This window comes from Sitodiplosis mosellana, unplaced genomic scaffold (assembly GCF_009176505.1).
Source record: "Sitodiplosis mosellana isolate CC-2019 unplaced genomic scaffold, AAFC_SMos_1.0 Smas_scaffold_1, whole genome shotgun sequence".
Classification (NCBI taxonomy): domain Eukaryota; kingdom Metazoa; phylum Arthropoda; class Insecta; order Diptera; family Cecidomyiidae; genus Sitodiplosis; species Sitodiplosis mosellana.
This window is the reverse complement of record NW_022595244.1, coordinates 13,715,002-13,734,234: the sequence shown is the minus strand read 5'-3', so window position 1 is coordinate 13,734,234 and position 19,233 is coordinate 13,715,002. Positions and strand designations below refer to the sequence as shown.

Below are 19,233 nucleotides of genomic sequence, written 5' to 3'. Positions count from 1 at the left end.
GGAGCACACAATTCAGAAGTGAGGTGTCGTAAAATTATTTGGACTGTAAATATTTGATAATTTATGCTTTAATTCATGTTAAACAAAAGTTATGCGGATTTTTTTCTTCTCTCCTCTGATAAATTCCAGCCCGGCAGCTTTTGCGGCCAGAGCCATGAAACCGAACTGTCAAACTACAACGGGGACCGCGTAGTCGGTTGTCATTCGTTGCGGAACGCGCTAAAAGTATGCATAAGTACATGAGTACATATTTCCAGCATTCTGGTTAAAAAATATTTCAATTATTTATAAAAATATACCTAGTGTATTAATATGAAAACCCATTTTTAATAACATTTTAGAAACGTTTGGAAAAATACCGAAAAAGAATATGAACTTTCTTTTTTTGCTCAGAAATTCTTTGCTAACATTTTTCTTGTTTTTGATTGACAAAGTGAGGTTAAGTATCTACTGACATGTTCAATGTGTAGAACAAATTTGTGCACTCGGTGGAACAAAGCCATTGTGTGTTTAAGGAGCCACTTTATTCCCATGGCTTCTGAAACACATTTTCAAGCTCACTTTGTAGGAAGCGAACGTAAAAAATGAGAAAATTGAATTAATTGATTTCAAAATTCATTTGAACATCAGCAAATCTAAAGAAAACTTAGATAAATATGTTCATGTTGGAAACATTTGTCTAAATTTGATAATGTGGATGTGTCATCCAAATCATTCATTGCATTTAAATAGGAAATAAAGAAACAACATAATTTTACACAAATATTCATTTTCCACTTGATTTTATCATTTTTATTCACTCCATGAATAATATACGTTCACGAAAATACGTTGTCTTTTTCAAACATAGTAGTTCAAATTCAACGAGTCGTTCTACGAAGGTGCACTTAAGACTGTCTGGCGTGTATTTAATTTGTACTTTATTCTGACAGCCGCGTTGTAATTGATGATGACAGTTCGGTTTCGCCCCTCTGTTTGCGGCTTCACACGCCTGGGCGGTTCACATTATCTAAGAGTCGATCTTGTCGATGATGTGAGAACAAGAACAAAAGTTTTTCGTATTTCAATATCTTATGATGGAATCAGATTTGTGTCTAGTCTTCATAGTACATGGCGGTCTCGGGTTCTCCGAATGCACAGTTAACTTTGAAGATGGTCGCTTTGATATTATTTATCGAATATTCAATTATAAGATGAATTCCATTCAATTGCGGCTACTAATAATTAAGCACTGCATCCATTAAATTAATTGGAGGAAAATCAGAAATTGCCGAAAGGAAGGTGAAATGAGTCTGGCATTGGGAGTACTTGGATTTTATAACTTATTTATGTTCGGTGTGACATGCCAAACAGATGAAATGTTTGGTAAATCCCAATGCGACTATGCACATTCTCTCGATAGAAGCAATAACCGAGTAATGGTATCGAAACGAGTTTGCTGTTGGTTAGAACCAGAAATTGTTCATGCAGTATTTAGTTTTTTTATTAGTGGTATTTATGGGATAGTAAAGTGAAAATGATTGCTCTGCTTCAATCACATTTTAGTTTGACTGTCTTAGTGGCCTTATTAGATAGGCAATTCATTGAAGGATATCTCAATGGTATCGACTTTTCCGAAAAAATCTTTAAATATAAAAAACATATGTACCTACCTACTATCAACGTACTACCTATGTTTCATATCATCCAACATTGAAAACCAGCAATACCACATGCGGTGAGGGTAGAATTGTATATGCAGGTAACATACGTAGATATAACATACCAAATTCATGTGATGCCCATGTCACGCTGGTAGATTACTGATACCATTTAATTGGTAAAATCAATGGGGGGAAAATGGCACAATAAGGAGTAGCAAAATTGTTAATTTCGATGAACCGAATTGAAATTTCAAGGCTGACTGATGAATCAAATGCTTGCCACAAAACTGACCGTCGAACATATCACACTACCGGCCAGCCCGTAAATTATTCATCAATTCATAAAATGTATTGTGGTTTCGGTTCATTTTCGGATATCGAACATATACAATACCCAAATATAGGTTAAATTAAATTTTTGGCTGGCATGTTTCACGACAAAAAAGCATGCACATACATTGAAAATGCGTCGAATTAAATCCACAAGCACGAATGAAGTTGAATTAACTGTGGGGATACGCATATAAATGGTTCGTGGTTTCCCTACGGCGGTCAATTGTATTCATTCAATGAAACGAAATTCTGTCAATGGATTGAAATTCGTGTTGACTTTTACATTGTTTACTCATTGTTTGTTTCCGGGTAAAGTTATTACATCAAAACTTCCATAACGAAGCATTATACATGATTTTTTGCGTGGTGTTAAACGCAGCCCTTGGCATTTATGAAACAGAAAATTATTCTATTACGCTTTTTTCGGGTGTCCTTCTCTGTTTTTTCATTCCACCCTCAATTTATTCGATCCGCCTTTTCTCATCATAACACCACTATGTTGATGAAAAAAAAATGGCGTAATAATCGCGCTAGCGTGCAATTTATATAGCAAAGTGAGTGAACTTAAGCATGAAAATGTGCAATGTCTTGAAAAATAAAAATGATTCTTTATGGAAATTTATGGTATGAACAAAAAAAACTAAAATAAAAACCGACACATCCTACGCTCATTTTGGTTTGACAGAAAAAGGAAACACGTGCTAAAAGCTGTTTTTATTTGACCAATTTTTGTTGAAAAAATATAAACTTTGTGATTTGGTCAGTTGATAATAGCGCTTCAGATGTCGGATTATTTATTTTATTTCAAATTTTGGGCACGCTCTTTGACCTGTACCATGACACTTTACGAAGAAAAAGTGGTCCCTTTGAAAGCGTCTAGTTAAGCAAATTTCGTGCTGTTCGCTTGAGATGAATCATCTCGAAAGGATTGCCAATGCATTTACATAATATTTTTTGACGATTCTATCGTAACAATACTTCGGATCTCTTTTCATTCACTTCTTTGATTTTTCTTCTTCTTCAACCTCACCTAGCACACATGTTCTCAACTTTATTCCAGTTTGCTTGGATATTGCCATCATTTTTATGGGTCTGCGACGAAGAAAACAAGCAGAAAGATGATGAAATGGTTATTCCAAGGGCGTCGATAAAAATAATAATCAAAATCAAGAAGCGAGACAGTCGCCGGCAGAATAACCAAACGGAGTAATAATTTCGTAAATGAGTGTGAGCAGTGATCAATTGTCGCGATTCGAATCGAATATCGAAATAAAACTTATACATCGTACGACGTCAACTTAACTCAACGCTTGTCTATCGGCGCAAAGTTTCGTTCACAATCGATTTTTCTTTTTGGTGTATGCGTCTTGCTTTGAAAATTTTCCCTACTTCTATGTATTGTGCCAGCTAATAACAAGAAAGCCACGGAATGTTAGGAATTTGAAAAGTGGCATGCGGATGTATGATAGATAAAATTCCAACCATTTCATTTTCCGGGCCCACAAAAATATTTTGATAGAAAAAAAAATGAAATTTTACAAATGGCAATAGCATGCCATTACGCATTTTTATCACATTATTTTTGACTTGGTCCAGTCAGACACCACGTTATAGACATAGAACATTTTGCTACTCGAATATCGAGGCTACCAAATGATACACACGCAAACAGAGCATGACTCAAACATTAGAAACATAACTTTTCCCGTTCTCGATATACATACTTCATTTTTTATACATAAGACGCACGTAGAAGCAGTCAGCATCAAGCCTCTTATCAAAAACTTCTTTGACCAAGCGTAACGCTTCTGCCGGTGACACAGTCAAACGCACCAGAGCCTCAAACGATACACAACAAACTTGAAACTGTTTATGCACACGGAAAATGGCGATGGAACAAACATTTGCTTGACTTCAAGCACTCATCCCCTGGTGGGATATATTAGAGACATTGGTTGTAGGCATTTTTTTTATCTCGTCTAACGTATGTGTGCCGAAAAAAGATGAATGACTGCTTCAGCACCGGCTCAACGTTTTTGATGTTCAAAGTTGGAAAAAAAGGCAAACACGGCTTGTGAAAAAGTGGTGGATAAATAACCTTGTGTCCACATCCACTCAAATTTACGAATGCTCTGTAAACGATGCTACGTGTGTATTCTCTCTGAACCGTTTTGTTATCCGCGTGAAGTGATATAAAACCACTTGAGCAACGTGAATGATGTGTTTTATCATTTTGTCACGGTACAAGAGACTCGCTTTCCTATGCTCAATGGTCTTGCTGTTGTATAAAATACGTCTAAAATTATGGCTTTTTAGGTTTCACATTCATTTGCATACCTTTGTCGGCATTGTCATTTGTATGTGCCTGTACTGTACTACCCACATACTACTAAGTTTCTCTCTTTTCCTAGTGACAAATTTGTTTCCCTCGTGACGATCGATTTCATTTTCTAACATAAAAGAAATTCTTCGTACCAATGTCAAAGTTAACCCTCAACTGCATGAATTTTTCCTAGGACTGGGAGTACTGGTATTTGGTTGATTTTTGGCCATAGATAACGAAAAAAATATTCATAATCCTAGATTTCCCATGGTTTAGTCAGGAAATGCGATAGAAATAAGTCAGAGAACAATGAAATCCATTGTTTAAAAGTGTAAAAAATATGTCTAATTTGGAAACCGAATAATTTATTTTGTCAAATTTTCGTTTTCGTGCACATTTTTGTTTATAACTCACCAATCGTACGACATAGACAAATGACGCCAAAGACAAAAATAAAGAAAAAACATTGACAAATAAAAATTCCCCTTGAAGCAATGTCATCCGCCGTACGATTCACATTATACAGGTGTTTAAATGATGCCCGCCAAAAGGCGGGCTTATGCAGTTGAGGGTTAAAGTGAATTTTCTCAATCTAAATAGTCAATGCAAAAACATGGAATGTGCGGTAAGCAGAGCTAACTTAGTATAACTAACCATATAAGCGTGTAATTGCACATTGTCTGAAATGAAAAGAAAGAAAGAAGACACAGACATTGTTACAAATGATGCTCTCAAGATGAAAATAGCTTATACGCACACATGACACTCAGCTGTAATTCTGCTATGGAATGTTGATTCGGACCGAATTCTAATCAAATGCTGATTTGTTTTCTACAACAAATGGTGTTCCATGCATTTGATTGCCATTCAACGGCGCACGCCAATCGATTGATTATGGAAAAGTGAACGAGATGTAAAGCCACTAACCGAAAAGAAATGGAAAGCCACTAACCAGAACATCACACAAAAACCGTAAATATTTAATTTCATTGAACCGAACATAAACACGTGCATGGTTTTTTGCAGGGAGAGAAAAAATCAACCATATGTTTTTGTGTTATGTTATTCAACACAAAACGGAAGATGAAGATGTGGCAAATGAATGTGGATGATGTCTTGCCACAAAGCAATAAAATGAAATAACACGCACACACGTAATTTTCCATTGTACAATTTTATCCCGAAACCAACAAACGGCACAACGAATGAGGCTAACGAACAAAAACATCGATGAATTTTCAGCCGGGTTTCGTATGAGTCGTCGATTTGCCTCAAATTTCTCAAGAGTCAATCGCGTCATGGTTTCCTTGTATTCCGTACCCCTGGTTAATGGTACAGTTTGCATCGAATTCAGACACTAAATAAGTTCCAGCGCCTTCTCATTCATTGTCATACTTGATTCGGCAATGAAAATTTTAGACAGCTAAAGTAGGTCTATGTACAGAAAATACATTCGTTTCGGTCTATCATTTGCCACACTCGATAAATGGATGTGGTGTCAGGCATGACAGTAGCTATATTGACACTTATTCCTGCTTACGATTCTATTTTCGCTTTCAATTTCGCTATCGTTTTCGCTTTCGCTCTTCTTCGGTGCTGTTGCAGAAAAAAGCACTGGGAATGAGCACTTCCATAACATTGGAAAAATATGTTCAGCTCGCCAAGAAGAGCTGACACCATGAGATAATGAAGGGAAGGAAACTAAACGGCTCATAAAATTTTATCGGAAACAATCCTTGTCGTGCGACCCGTGCATTTCATTTTCATTCATGCGCTAGATCGAAACAAAAATACAGCGCCGCAGCAGCGACACAGCATCAGTTTGGATGGTGTCGTGCTGCCTGCCGCCATCACAGCAACCAAGTATCTTGTCGTATTTTTCCGATCTCAGATTGAAGTGGTCTGTTACTGAAGAAAATCAATTGAGCCCAAGAATAAAAATGAGAATATAAATTAAATTCATACGAACCGAAGGCGAACAGCACTTTCGCTCTCGTTCGCTTGAGAGAGATAGAGAGGAAAAAATATAAATAGATTTTTTCAGGTCTTTTACCGAGCAACAAAAAGAAGATAAAATCGATTTCTTAACCGTTACGACCATTGTCCTTTGATTAATTCAAAAACTCCCGAGAAGCATGTAAATGACCGGCAGCAGAGAAAATCTGTTCGAAATCGTGTCGTTGCGACTTCTCATTTTACAATTCGAATTTATTCTTAAATAGATAGCATCTCGTTTTCTCGAATTTTGTCCGACCAATCCGTGCCATGTCATTGCTATTGCTTATTATCATCATAATACATTTATCCAACTTTCGATAATGGAATATTCTTTTTTTTTCGGATTCAAATTTTCTCCCATTTCCATTTTGCTTGTATTTAATATGCAATATTTTTTTTCCTCTCTTGCATTCACTCAGCGGGGAAAAAAGTGTGAGACACATTTATTTATTTCATTCGCTTGACATCACTTTGCAACGATTCCATTAGATTGCGTGTGTATGCAAACAAATGAAATTCGGCGAAAAAAAACGACGAAAGGCGAACTAGTGAAGTGAAAGAAATTTCTAAAGAACAATTACGATGTGATAAACAAACGGAAAAAGATGTTCCATTTAGAATGCTCGAAATTCACACACACAAAAAGCGATACTCGATGCGTTCGAGAGAAAAAGAATGGCAGCGATGGAGAGGAAAAAAAGAGCCAAGCTTCAAAGTTAACAGCAATACCATCACATCCAAAAAAAATTACTTATATGAATGAGAAAATGTTAGCAAACAAAGCTGTTGTATCTGTGTGAGCAGCATTCGACGTTCTTTTCGTCGCTAGCGCCCGAATTTTTTTCTCGCATTTCTTTAAAAAATCGAAATGTTTAATCGTCAGTTGGCCAGCGTTTTTTTTCACTCCAGATTCTTTTCATTTCCTACAATTTTTCAAGATACTTTTTCACACACAATGTAATGTCTCTATATGTTATTGTTTTTTGTTGTTTGAATTTCTGTGCATGGGAGCAAATGGCAAATATTTTTCTTATACATAATAGCAAACATTTTTGTGTTTCTTTTTTTTTCCATTTGCAATTGAATTCAGGCTTTTGAACCAAGTGTCTTTTTTCGTCGCTCTTCGACTATGAGAGTCTGCATATGGTATCCGCCCCATAAAGACCAAATTAATTAAAACAACGGAATATCAATTTTAATTTAAAAAAAAACAAACACGTTTCGAACATACTGCATTATCTGGAGTATTTGTTCTTTTGACCATGGCTTAAGAGTATTGTTTCATGTTATCCATTAAATTCGAGTGGATGGAAATATTGCATCGGATGGCAGCAAGACCGAAAACAACTTAAATGACAACTGTAGCGACGCGAGCGCCCTCAATTTCAATAGGCAAATCAATGTAATTTCGGAATTTTTTTCCGAACTAAACAGCGCGACAATTTGAATTTTCTTGATGCTGTACTCACCATAAGACCTTGTTCCAGATATCCAGTTCGTAGCTGTACAACGATATCCAATATAAATATTATATCAGTGATGCAGTCGCAGCCGAACCAAAAATTCGGTATCAACTCCTGTGAAATGAAGAAAGACACAATGTTTTAGTTGCTGTATCAACATCAACACATCAATACTATCAGATAGCACGAAAACGACGTCATGAAATTCACATAAAATCCACGAGAACATGCTTTTGATTGCTGAAGAAAGCAACGGAACATTGAGATGATTATATTGAGTTTGTTATTTTTTGTATACGATTTAATTTTTCAAAATAATCACAGTCACATTACGGATTCATTGATGGATGCAAATTTATGTTCTTTCCCATGGAAATTAATGACGCGGAAGGAAATAAAAAGATAAAAGCCAACAATCAAAGTTCGCAAAACCGCAACGCTTTTTTTGAGTTTATTTATAAAACAGAGAATTTGCCATGGAATATAGCGAGAGAAAAAAATGTTGCCAATGAAAAGAGAATAGTGGCGCAACTCTTATTTACAATTGAAATTTTCGTTCAATGGTTCCCGTCGAATATTCGAATACGATCCAATAATATTTACCCGTGTATTGAATATACTACCGAAGCATACCTGTAATTCGGGAAAGCTTTGGCGAACGATGAGAGTCCATAAATTGTATAAAATGCATACGGTGGACACCATCAACCAATAAAAATAGAAATTTTCATCCGGATTGACAACGGAGCGTCGCTTTTGATTGTATCGTCGGCGTCGCTTCGAACTTTTATCATGATCGCCAGATGCACTCTCCGAACCCGTTTCCTCCATCGTTTCCTGTAATGACACAACAACATAAATCAATGAAATGTTGATAAATCTATCGTGTACATAAAATATTTTATGGATTATTTTGTCAAATGCATTTTAATGGTTGCGTTTATGATTTACATTAAACCCACCATCGAGCGCATACTACAATATGGTAATCGTTTATGATTGCAAAATTCATAAAAACTCATCATATTTTGAAAAACACTATGCAAATTGGTATATGGTATATTAAATGGCAAATGCGACCTCAAACAGATTTGCCTTTGGGGCCAGGCAAATTATTTTAAATTTCCAAAGGGAGTTTTTGGTTAATAACATCATCATGTATACCATAAATTGATCATTTTCAATTTTATAACGTGATGCCCGTATTACCGCTCAGAAATGGTTGATGTTATCGATAAATAATTCATTATGAGTTATAATTCATAAGTGAATGAGCTCGTTACATGAGTATGATTTAACGGCCATTCATTTTGGCATTGCATTGTTTCTCTCTCGTTTTTTGCTAGCCTCTGCAAAACATTTAACATTAGGCTCAGACAAATTTAATTTATTTGCTACTCTGGATATTTGTGATTCACTATAAAAAATTACGTCGCTTTGCAACTTCATCATTGTTAATTCCATTTGAGCTATTTGATTGCATTGAATTTACCGTCGCTCGTTCATATGTAATACGCAAAGTAATTCAGGTCAATCAATCAGGCACTCTGCACAATCTCTACCTCTGTGTGTGTGTGTGTGTGTGTGTGTGTGTGTGTGTGTGTGTTTCTCTGTTTCTCACGCTGTATGTTGTCTTGCGGTTCAACACATTTTCTATATCAGCGAACATTTTCAGCAGCACTTCGAATGTCCCTATCTGATTTATATATTCATATTCATGTATACGTGATTGTGTTTGCAATGAAGTTTGGCAAATATTTTCACGAATCTATATGTATATATGATTTCGACGACCGTATTTTACATCGCAATGTATAGCTGATTCTGGCTCATCGATCTTTCTCGATTTGTTTGCATGATATGAATTGAAGCATTTGATTTTCAAGCAACTAACCTATCTTGATCCAGTTGATAAACAATCCCCAAAAAATGGATATTTACATTTGTGTGTGTTTGTTTGTACGACGAATCTGCTGAGCCAAAACATTTAACCCGAAACCTCATGTGAATACATTGTAAATGCAGAATGCGTGTGCGAATAAATTGGTTTCGGCAATCCCCCTGTACCCTATTTTCGGCGATATTGCGGAACCATATTTTGTAATGGATTGCAAATCCATTTCTATTCGCTACATTTTATTCACATTACTAAAAAAAATTTTAAGGGCATCTTGTCCAATTTGATTAGAGACTTGAATGTGGCTATGGTAACCGATTAAGAGACTTTTATTAAACGTACGCAAACATATTTTCTATGCACAATCGACATCAAAAGAAGGGTAATAAAAAATGTGTGTTTTGTTTTGACTAAAGGCCAAACGTTTGCATACGTAAATCTCACTTCAACCACTCACAAATCCATGGGAATTTCTTTTTCCTTTGAATCATTTTTCAGTTCTGTAATTCTAGACCTTTTTCACCACCACCACCACTAACTATTGAATGGAACCGTTTTAACATGAAAAATAAATCAAACATTCTGTTCTTCTGGTGTGTGCGGTTGCCAAAGTGGAAGCTCCAGGCTAGGCTAGGCCATTACAAAAAAACACAAATCGATCGGAAATTCATAGAAATGTTTCCAAATTTTCATATGCTTCAATGACAACATTCATGTTGACAATGATCTATTCTCATTTCATGCAATGTTGTTTTTGCTTCCTATTTTAGATATGTGAAAAAGCAGAATAAATGAAAATATTTTCAATTAAAATCCTGAAATGTTAAACTTCAACACCAATTTTCCCACTCTAATTATTCATTTTCACAATCTTCAGCTGGTTTCATTCAGCTTGCAATGTTCGATTGAAAAAAAAGAACACACACGCGCAACTAACACGTGCATGGTGTGACGTATGAAGTATTCACGTGTGATTTTCCACCAAATCTAGTTTCAAATGCAAATACAAATATTAAAACTGCAGGCATTCCGGGGGATTTGAAAATAAACTTTTGATCATATCTCGAATCGTTTGCAATTTGCAATGTTTTCTCGTACATGTTCGGCAAGATTCAATGTTACATAAAATTTTATGCAACGCGCACTTTTTGATTCATTGTACGTGTGAACGTGTAAGTAAATCAACAAAACGAAATCAATTGTAGCAACGTTGTCATATGGTCCCATGGCGTCTGTATGAAAAAAAAAAACGGTTTACAATCCCATCTCCCCCAATTTTCGATGGAACATTTTTGCATTTTTTTCTTTCTCTTCTGTTCCGTTTTTTTTTTCAAGCAAAATATACATTTTTCATGACGGGTGTAAAAACACGATGAAACGTCGTTACTGCCTGCAGAATAATCAAAATCGATATTGTGAATTCGTACAAATATCATTTGGAATTTCGTCAAGAATATTAGATTCACGGTCACATATGCTACAATTCAAAAGAGTGGGAGTTCCCATACTAATACTCATATAGATTTAGTGGATGTGGTGATGTGTGTGTGTGTGTGTGTGTGTGACACTGTGTGAGCATGGGCATGTGTTGTAAACTTTCTACTGCAAAGCATAAACGTGGTATAAATAATGTAAACGTACGAGCATGGAATAGATAAGTGTTGTGAACAAAGTGCCAAAAGTGTGTAAACCAATCTGATAGACGATTGGCTTAGTGGCGATTTCATGCCATATTTGAGAGTACAGGATTTTATTTAGCTGCAAGCCCGTTTTGATCACGTTAAAACGGCAATTTTATGGAGTTTTATCTTTTTTCGAAAATCGGCAGAAAATCGCTAGGGGCTTATTTGTCGTCACGAGTCAGCAAGACTCGTATGATTTTCATGTAAATTAAAAATGATTTGCGATGAATTGCAAGGAACTCGCACTGATTCGCACCAATTTACGGAGATCCGTGAAGACTCGAACGAATTCATACAAATATATACACAAGTCATAGCATAGAAAGTGTATGGCATTTATAGCAAATCCGCGAGTCGATGCAAATCAGCTTATATACACATTGCAAACCATTCGGATCTCAGCTTGTGTTCTATAATTCTTTTCTTATTCTGTTTAATATAGGCAACTGGAATGGATGTGAATTGAAAATGAAATGTATTAAATTGACAATGGAACTAAGATCCACGAAATGTTTTATGAAACATACGAACTGCACTTATTTTTGGAATGGGCAAGTCAACCATTAATGATTTATAACAAGATTTGCCATACATCATATGAATATATGTGGAGAATGACTTAATGTGTTCAGTGTAAAAAAAATGCTTCGACACTTTTATTTTCATCAGATTGAATTGTTTGAATGAAGCATTTTGATGGATTCGGGAATTGTGATAAATCCATTTTGTGTTCAAATTCACGATTTTTTAGTTGATCTATATAACTTGACATATTCCGTATGAAAATTCGATGCGCTGCCAAAAATTTGGATGGAATAATATTTTCATAAATAGATTCAACTAACACTTCACGATTTTCGTTTATGAATTCCACCAATTTCAGCGATATTCTCTATGTAAATAAGAGCCAAAGTCGATCGACAAGCAAAAATTGTTTTTTTTTCTCGGAATTTCAACACCCAAAACATTTAATACATTGTTGTCTGCCTTAAAAAAATAAAAAAACATTTCGAAACCAACCATTTTAAATTTTTTTATTAATTTTAATTTTCTTGCAGTCAAAATGTGACAATATAAATGTTTTTAATGACAAAAAGTTGATTTAGTAGTCGATTATTGAGTGAATTGTGAGTTCAACTGGCATGCTCGTTGACATTTCATAGTTTCGTTCAGTGATTCGCCAATTTATATGAGAGACTCGTGAAGAACTCGCGAATCTTCATATAAACTCGTAAGATTCGTGCAGTTGCCTATGTGTTTTGAAATGACTCGTGAGATTCGCACTGATTCACACTGATTCGTACGACACATAAGCCCCTAGGAAAATCTGTAGGCCAAAAGATTTGAAACCGACTGATTTTTAGCAGAGATTACCCATATTGAAGACGTTATGCGCAAACGAATTCCGACAAGTTCAATCAGTGCAAAGTGTTTTACCTCTTTTTTTCAATAAGTTGTTCTTTTTCCGTCGGCTGTGATATGTTGTTACATAACATGTATGTCATGTATGACAACAAAATGTCTATCAAAATTGATTGACATATTGTGATCAACTTACCTGAGTTTCTGGTATTTGTCGCGTCGAAAAGCGTTTTAGAAAAGAGTCCTCTCGTTTTAGCGGCGGTTTTTTCTGTATGGCTGACGACAATTGCACGGTTGTTCGTAGTTTCATCCATCGCTGATTCGATTTCGTCCTGTTGATGATAACAGCCATTGAAATGGGATAGGGGGAAAAAGCGATAAAAAAAACAAACGTTTTGAATGTTAATTTTTTCAATTAAACTTTTCTTTTGCCGAAAATGAAACGAAAACAAAAGTGAAGGGAATTTTCCATTCATTCAGAAGTTTTTGGATGTTATAGAATTTATGAGCGAGAAATAAAAATAGATACATAAAAGTATATAAAGTAAATTGCGTCCAAATTTTCACGAATTTATATTTTTTGTTGTTGATTCTTTTGGAACCAAAAAAAAAGTGTTATTCAAATAGCGCATACAACGAATGAAGATGGATTGAAGTAAGAAAAAACCAATGAAAAAGATTGAAAATAAATTCGCGATAGCAGAAGCAAAACGGTATACTTGCATTGCGACAAACATAACACACTACATACGTCTAAGAGGTTTAATTTTAATTGATAGTTTTAAAAGCATGGTTTTCCAATCACACGCACACATGAGGTTTCATGGGTTTGCTGCAATTTGGTGAATACTTGATTGACCATGAAGTGAAGCAAACCGAAATCTGTCATGTAACGCATAATCAAGCAAAGCCACAAGGTTAATAATAGAGAGATTCTTGGAGATAACTACATGGTATGATCGATATAGGAATTGAGAGTATTAAGTGATAGAGAGTCAGAATAGAATTTGCTCGCGGTGAGTGATAGAAGCACGTGCACATATCTAATTGTTGCATAGGATAGGGTTTATGCAATTTTCGTTTCGAATTTACTCTAATATGAAGAGAATATTAGCTACTCCTATGTTCTATGTATACTTCACTATGCTGTGATTATTCTAATTCTACGATACAAGCAGATGATATCTTTGTTTTATACTAGAGCAGAAAAACAATAGCCGATGCAAAATACTGCGAAGTGATTACTTTAGTTGACATTGCTGTTTACCAATATCCAGTCCGAATCTCCAAAAGTTACCCCAAGCGCGACTCCACACTTAGCTTCTAAATGTGACACCTTGGTAAGTGTGAGCATTCGTTTTGCGAATAAGCGACAAAGAGGATGGAAACGAGTGCGCGTGTGGTAGTGAGCAGCCTGATGCGATGCTTCTAAATGTAGCGACTAATACACGCGCACTTGTTTTCACTCTCTTTATTGCTTGTTCGCGCGACGAATGCTCACACTTACCAAGGTGTCACATTTAGAAGCTAAGTGTGGAGTCGCGCTTGGGACCCCAAAATTTGCGTGAAATTATATATTTTCATGCTTGTTTTGAAAAAGTTCAGAAATGTTTAATTAAATCAAAATATTCGCATCGATTGCATTTAAAACAACAAATCTCATCGTTTTTCGTTGGTATTTACCATCATATTTTAATGCATGGCAAATTTCACTTTAATTGAAAAATGAATATTTTTGCAGTTCTCAAATGCGCTCTAATAATTGTATACACATGAGTATTGCAATGTAGCCAGAAGCTAGCAATAAAAAAAGTGACAGGAAACGCTTTCATTGCTCCCGGTGGCTTGACCTCTTATGGTTATCCACAGTCAAGCACGTCCCTAGCCAATTCATAGAAGAGAAAAAAGTGGCTGTAGACTACAAATAACGGTGAAAAGTAAAGAGTACTACATCAGTTTTTTTTCGCTCCACATCTGTTCAGTGGCTAGAAGATCCTCTGAGCATATATTAAAATTCAGATAAAAAATTACTTGTGATAAAAAGTTAAAAACAAACACACAAAGGAAATGCAACAAAAAAGTGAACGCACTGACCACGAACACATGTAACAGTGGTCGTATATCAAAGACCGCATCACAACGACGCGGCTGTATAATAAATCGAAAGCCATTGCGAGAACAGACTCACCGAAAATGCTGTAAAAATGTGTATGACCCCACCAACGTAGTGCTATTTATAAAATCAAATAAAAGCTTTCCACGCCTCTTAACTAGCAGCACAATGCCATATCAGCACAGCCAACGAAAAACTGCCGACATTCATTTTTGATTTATGGTAATTATATTAATGTGCGTGCATTGTATAATGTGTAATGACGTTATTAAATCGCATCACAAACAACAAAGAAAAAATTGAACTTTCGGTTCAATGAAATTTAAAGGGAACCATCCAATAAGCGAAAAATTTAAAAAAACAATATTTGTGAAATATAATGCGAATATTCTTTTACTCGATCATTACATTTCGGTATATTTATTCGCTCTTTGAATTTCTCTCTTTCTCTCTCTCTCTCTCTCTCTCTCTCTCTCTCGGTGGCGATAAAAGACGAAAAAAATTATAATGATGAATTTTTGTTATGATGAAGCAGTTAGGACGAAGGTTATGCCATTTGTAACTTTGTTTGGAGATGGCACAAAAAACATACACACATAGACCACGTCCAAGAGAATCTTTCATTTGAAAATGCTTTTGATTCAAAGGATGACTGCGACCACCGCAAAATATGCTTTTCATTTCAAACTTGTGCTGTTTCTATCTAAAGACATGTTTTTTTTTCAAGCATTTCAAAGCTGAATTGTGTTTTTTGTCGAATATTTTTATTGTCTTGCAACAAAAATGAATGCAGAGTTTTTCGAAAAGGAATTAATGTAAATTCCGAGATTTCTAACATAAGTGCTCTTTTGCATTTGCAAATACAATGGAAAAATTGACCGAAAAACATGACATTCAATGCTGCTAGCCAAGTACAAGCTTGTCAAACAGCTTCATGTTTTATATTAATATTTTTTACTCTATTTCAAACCGAACACTAGCAATGCTGTGTATGTTACTATCATTGGCAGAATGAGCATCAGGCTATGTACCTATTATACATATATATGAAATTAAAATACAAAAATGGAACTGAAAAGAAAATCTGTGCCGATAACACAGTGCATTTGAGTATTGCAGCGAATTAAAAAGAGATTACTTCAAAAGATGAAAAAACGGCACTTTTCGCTGCTCAACGACAGTACCAAATCCGTGAGCTTATAGAACAAGCAAACAATTTTTAATGGCAATCCCTTTCGCTGCCATACCTGAAATGTGCGACACATGCATTTTTGATCCCAAAGAACCCGATCCAAAGATTATAAATAGGTAAACACGCACACATTTCTGTTGTTTCGAAACAGTGTTCCGGGCCGCTTGGCGTGTTAATTTGACGGTAAACATTGTATTTTTCATTGTATGACGGATATTAAGAGACACGATGATAATAATCTGAGTGGTCGACATTAATACCAGTTCCACTGAAACAGCATTGTTTCCCTCAATGCTCGCATAACGAGAGGCGAGAGCTTTTTCCACATTATGTACACATCAAAACTGAATTCAAAGAATCTCGTGATTCCTATTCTTCGACATAATAAACGTTGCCATTATGTCGATAAAAATTATACGTTGAATCGGTTTTATCCTGTCAACAGGGTGCACGAGGTGGAGCAGGATTACGCATCGGAGCAACATTATTGAATTTAATTAATATCCATTCACAATAATTGCTATATAGACCTGATATTTCTTCTGCCATCGAAGAACTGAGCCAGAGCAATATCTGCTGTCGTTCAGCTCATTTTTCAACGCAAAAAAACATCGTTCGTTAGTTTTTCTCCCTCTTCCAGATCCTGCTTGCAGATTGAATTCCGTTCGCTATATTTATTAAATTAAATGCTTAATGCTTTCCGTATCTTAACAATACGCCCATAAGATACGACGTTGATCAATCTATAGCAGACTTTAGAACATCTATAGCATGGTAAGGCATACGATTCCTTGGATAATTTTTCAATTTTTATCGTTTTTGGTATCACAGAATGTCTACTTTCTGGTCTTCCAGATGGCGCATCATGTAATTTGTTATGCATCACAGTTTTGAGGCACAATACACGGATTAGTATAACGAGTTGAAGCAGAGCCCGGATAATTAAATGACATTTAATTTAACAAGATGAAAAAAAAAATAATCAAAAATCTAGTCACAAAAATGACAACATGATAGAACACAGGAAATGATTTCCGTATGCACAGAGGCACGTGTGAGTGCTCTGCATAAAGTTTTCATCATTTATTCTAAACTACAATGTTTTTCCGGTAAAATATATTCGCAAGTTGAAATGAAATAAGTTTGTAAAGTGAGATGAGAGTTTTCATGTCGCACTGAGCTCACATTTAAATTTATTATTTCGTACGCTTGACGATGATGTTTGTGATTTGTCAATGGTTTGCACCGCAAATTTTGTGGTTAGTATTCTCATTTCAAACAAGTAATTCTCGTGATTGCCATTTCATCATGCATGGCAACAAAGTGTTCATTTGTAGGGAAAAAATGGCCTATTTGAATTATGTGGTAGAGAGTGGAGTAAAGTTCCATAAAATATTAGATAACATTTTCATAATGTTGTGCACCGAGTATCTGTCTCTTTCTATTTAAGCTCAATGTAATTTATTTCTAGCATTTTCCATTCGAATGCATACAGGTGCAAAATTATGAAAACAAAAAAAGTGGTTGCCAAGGCAAGAAATGGTAAATTATGTCGAGGCTGCCAAAAACGAGAAATATATTGGTGAAGATATAAAAACCCTTGAGCTGTAGAAGAGAATCGATGTGAGTCGAATGCAGCCGCGTTCAGCATTTTTTTCCAGCCTCATCAACAAAATGTGAGGTCATACAGGTGCCGCTATCATTACCCAATAAAATACGCACCATTTATGACAGACTGAATAAAAGTACGGAAAACGTATGAAGGAAATAAATGAAACGGTACACAAATTAAAAATAATTTTATGTGCTCGTGAGAGTATTTCCATCAGAAAAAAAAATAGTTGTCCACACCCCGTTTCGAAGCTGTGATTGTAATTCACCGTTTTATTAGCGCATCTATCCTTCTAAGTGGTAGCATAGTTTTATTCTGTTTATCCCGCCACCCACACAAATACGCACATGTACACCAGCACTAATGTGTACATGGATGTGGCGCCAGGTGGACGAGTATCGCTGTAAAAACTGTACGTTTATTTGCTTTTAGATCCAATAACTTTTTTTTCCTCCTTCCTCTTCTTCACTTCCAGTTGATGCTTTTTGTTCGTTCAGCTCTTTTTCTTTCATATGTGTGCTTCATAACTGTTTTATTTTTTCGCTTGCCACTGTGCTTATCTTCCATCGTGCTTTCTCATTCAATTCGAATTGCGAATGTTATTGTGAATATCACTGTCATAATACACGAAAAGTATATCACGTGGTACGAGAGCAATTCTCGAGAAATCGCTTACAAAAAAGTTTTACCCAAGAAAAACAGTGTGGAGTGACGAGTGAACAAAAACAGCTAAGAGAGAATTGCCATGCTTTTTCATGTGTACGGTTTTGATTTTCGAGGCAAAAGTATTAGAGGGGCAGAATGACGGTGAAGATAAGAAGTTTTCCACCGAATCAATATACCAACATCAAGCTGGGAGTGTACTACACACACAACATATCCAAACAGACAGATGAAGGGAATGTGCGCACACAGCGTGAAACAAACAAACAGGCGAGTACAACAAAATCAAATAATTTATCGATTATGGTGAAACTGTGTTTTTTCCCCCCCATTCTGTCGTTCGTTCTTTCGCTTTTCAGAACTTTGTTGCTTCAATGATCTCTGAAGAATGGGCTCAAATTGCGAAAACGTTGTATTGTGTTGAACCGAGAAACTCAATGAGTAAATGTGTGTACATCAATTTGCATTTTTGCGTACATAGCATATCGAATAGTAAAAGCACTTGTTTGACATTTAAATACGAATGAAATCGCATTGAGAGTCGTATATAGATTTTTAGCGCGAATAACAACATTTTGAATTCATCATTTTCATTCAGGAACTAAGTTAAGAGTCCAGAAATATTGCCAACAATGAAATGAATAACGAGAATATAATTTTGTTAAATTCAACGGGTTTTCGGGTTTCAATTCAGTTCAATTTTCGGAATTTCTTTTCAATATCTACTTAAACTTATATTCTGTTTGCAATTCGATTTTGATTTATTTTGAACACACAACACTAAAGTTTCAAATCATATAAAAACTTTGAAAAGAAAGTTGTTTTACTCAGAACAAAGACACAATTAGAGATAGTTTTCTAATTACTACCACGCTCATATTTTGCTCTATCAAAAAGTCGCCCATTGACAACGAACTACAATATTTTTTCCCCAAGTAAAAGTCATGCTGCA

The 19,233-nt window shown here is 35.5% G+C and overlaps 1 protein-coding gene across 6 annotated transcripts in view; it reads right to left on the bottom strand.

The window, feature by feature from the left end:
* The window catches only part of LOC129565282 (uncharacterized), an 82,510-nt gene that overhangs the window by 22,131 nt on the left and 41,146 nt on the right, over positions 1–19,233 (bottom strand). For 5 of the 6 annotated variants that reach the window (XM_055439991.1, XM_055440000.1, XM_055440019.1 and 2 more), the window contains exons 4-6: positions 12,898–13,033; positions 8,394–8,597; positions 7,767–7,874 (exon numbers count right to left, since the gene is read on the bottom strand). In XM_055439991.1, coding sequence (XP_055295966.1) covers positions 7,767–7,874; positions 8,394–8,597; positions 12,898–13,033 — 448 coding nt within the window. Of the gene's footprint in view, positions 1–7,766; positions 7,875–8,393; positions 8,598–12,897; positions 13,036–19,233 lie in introns of all 6 variants that reach the window. The other variant, XM_055439981.1, reaches the window with a different exon arrangement.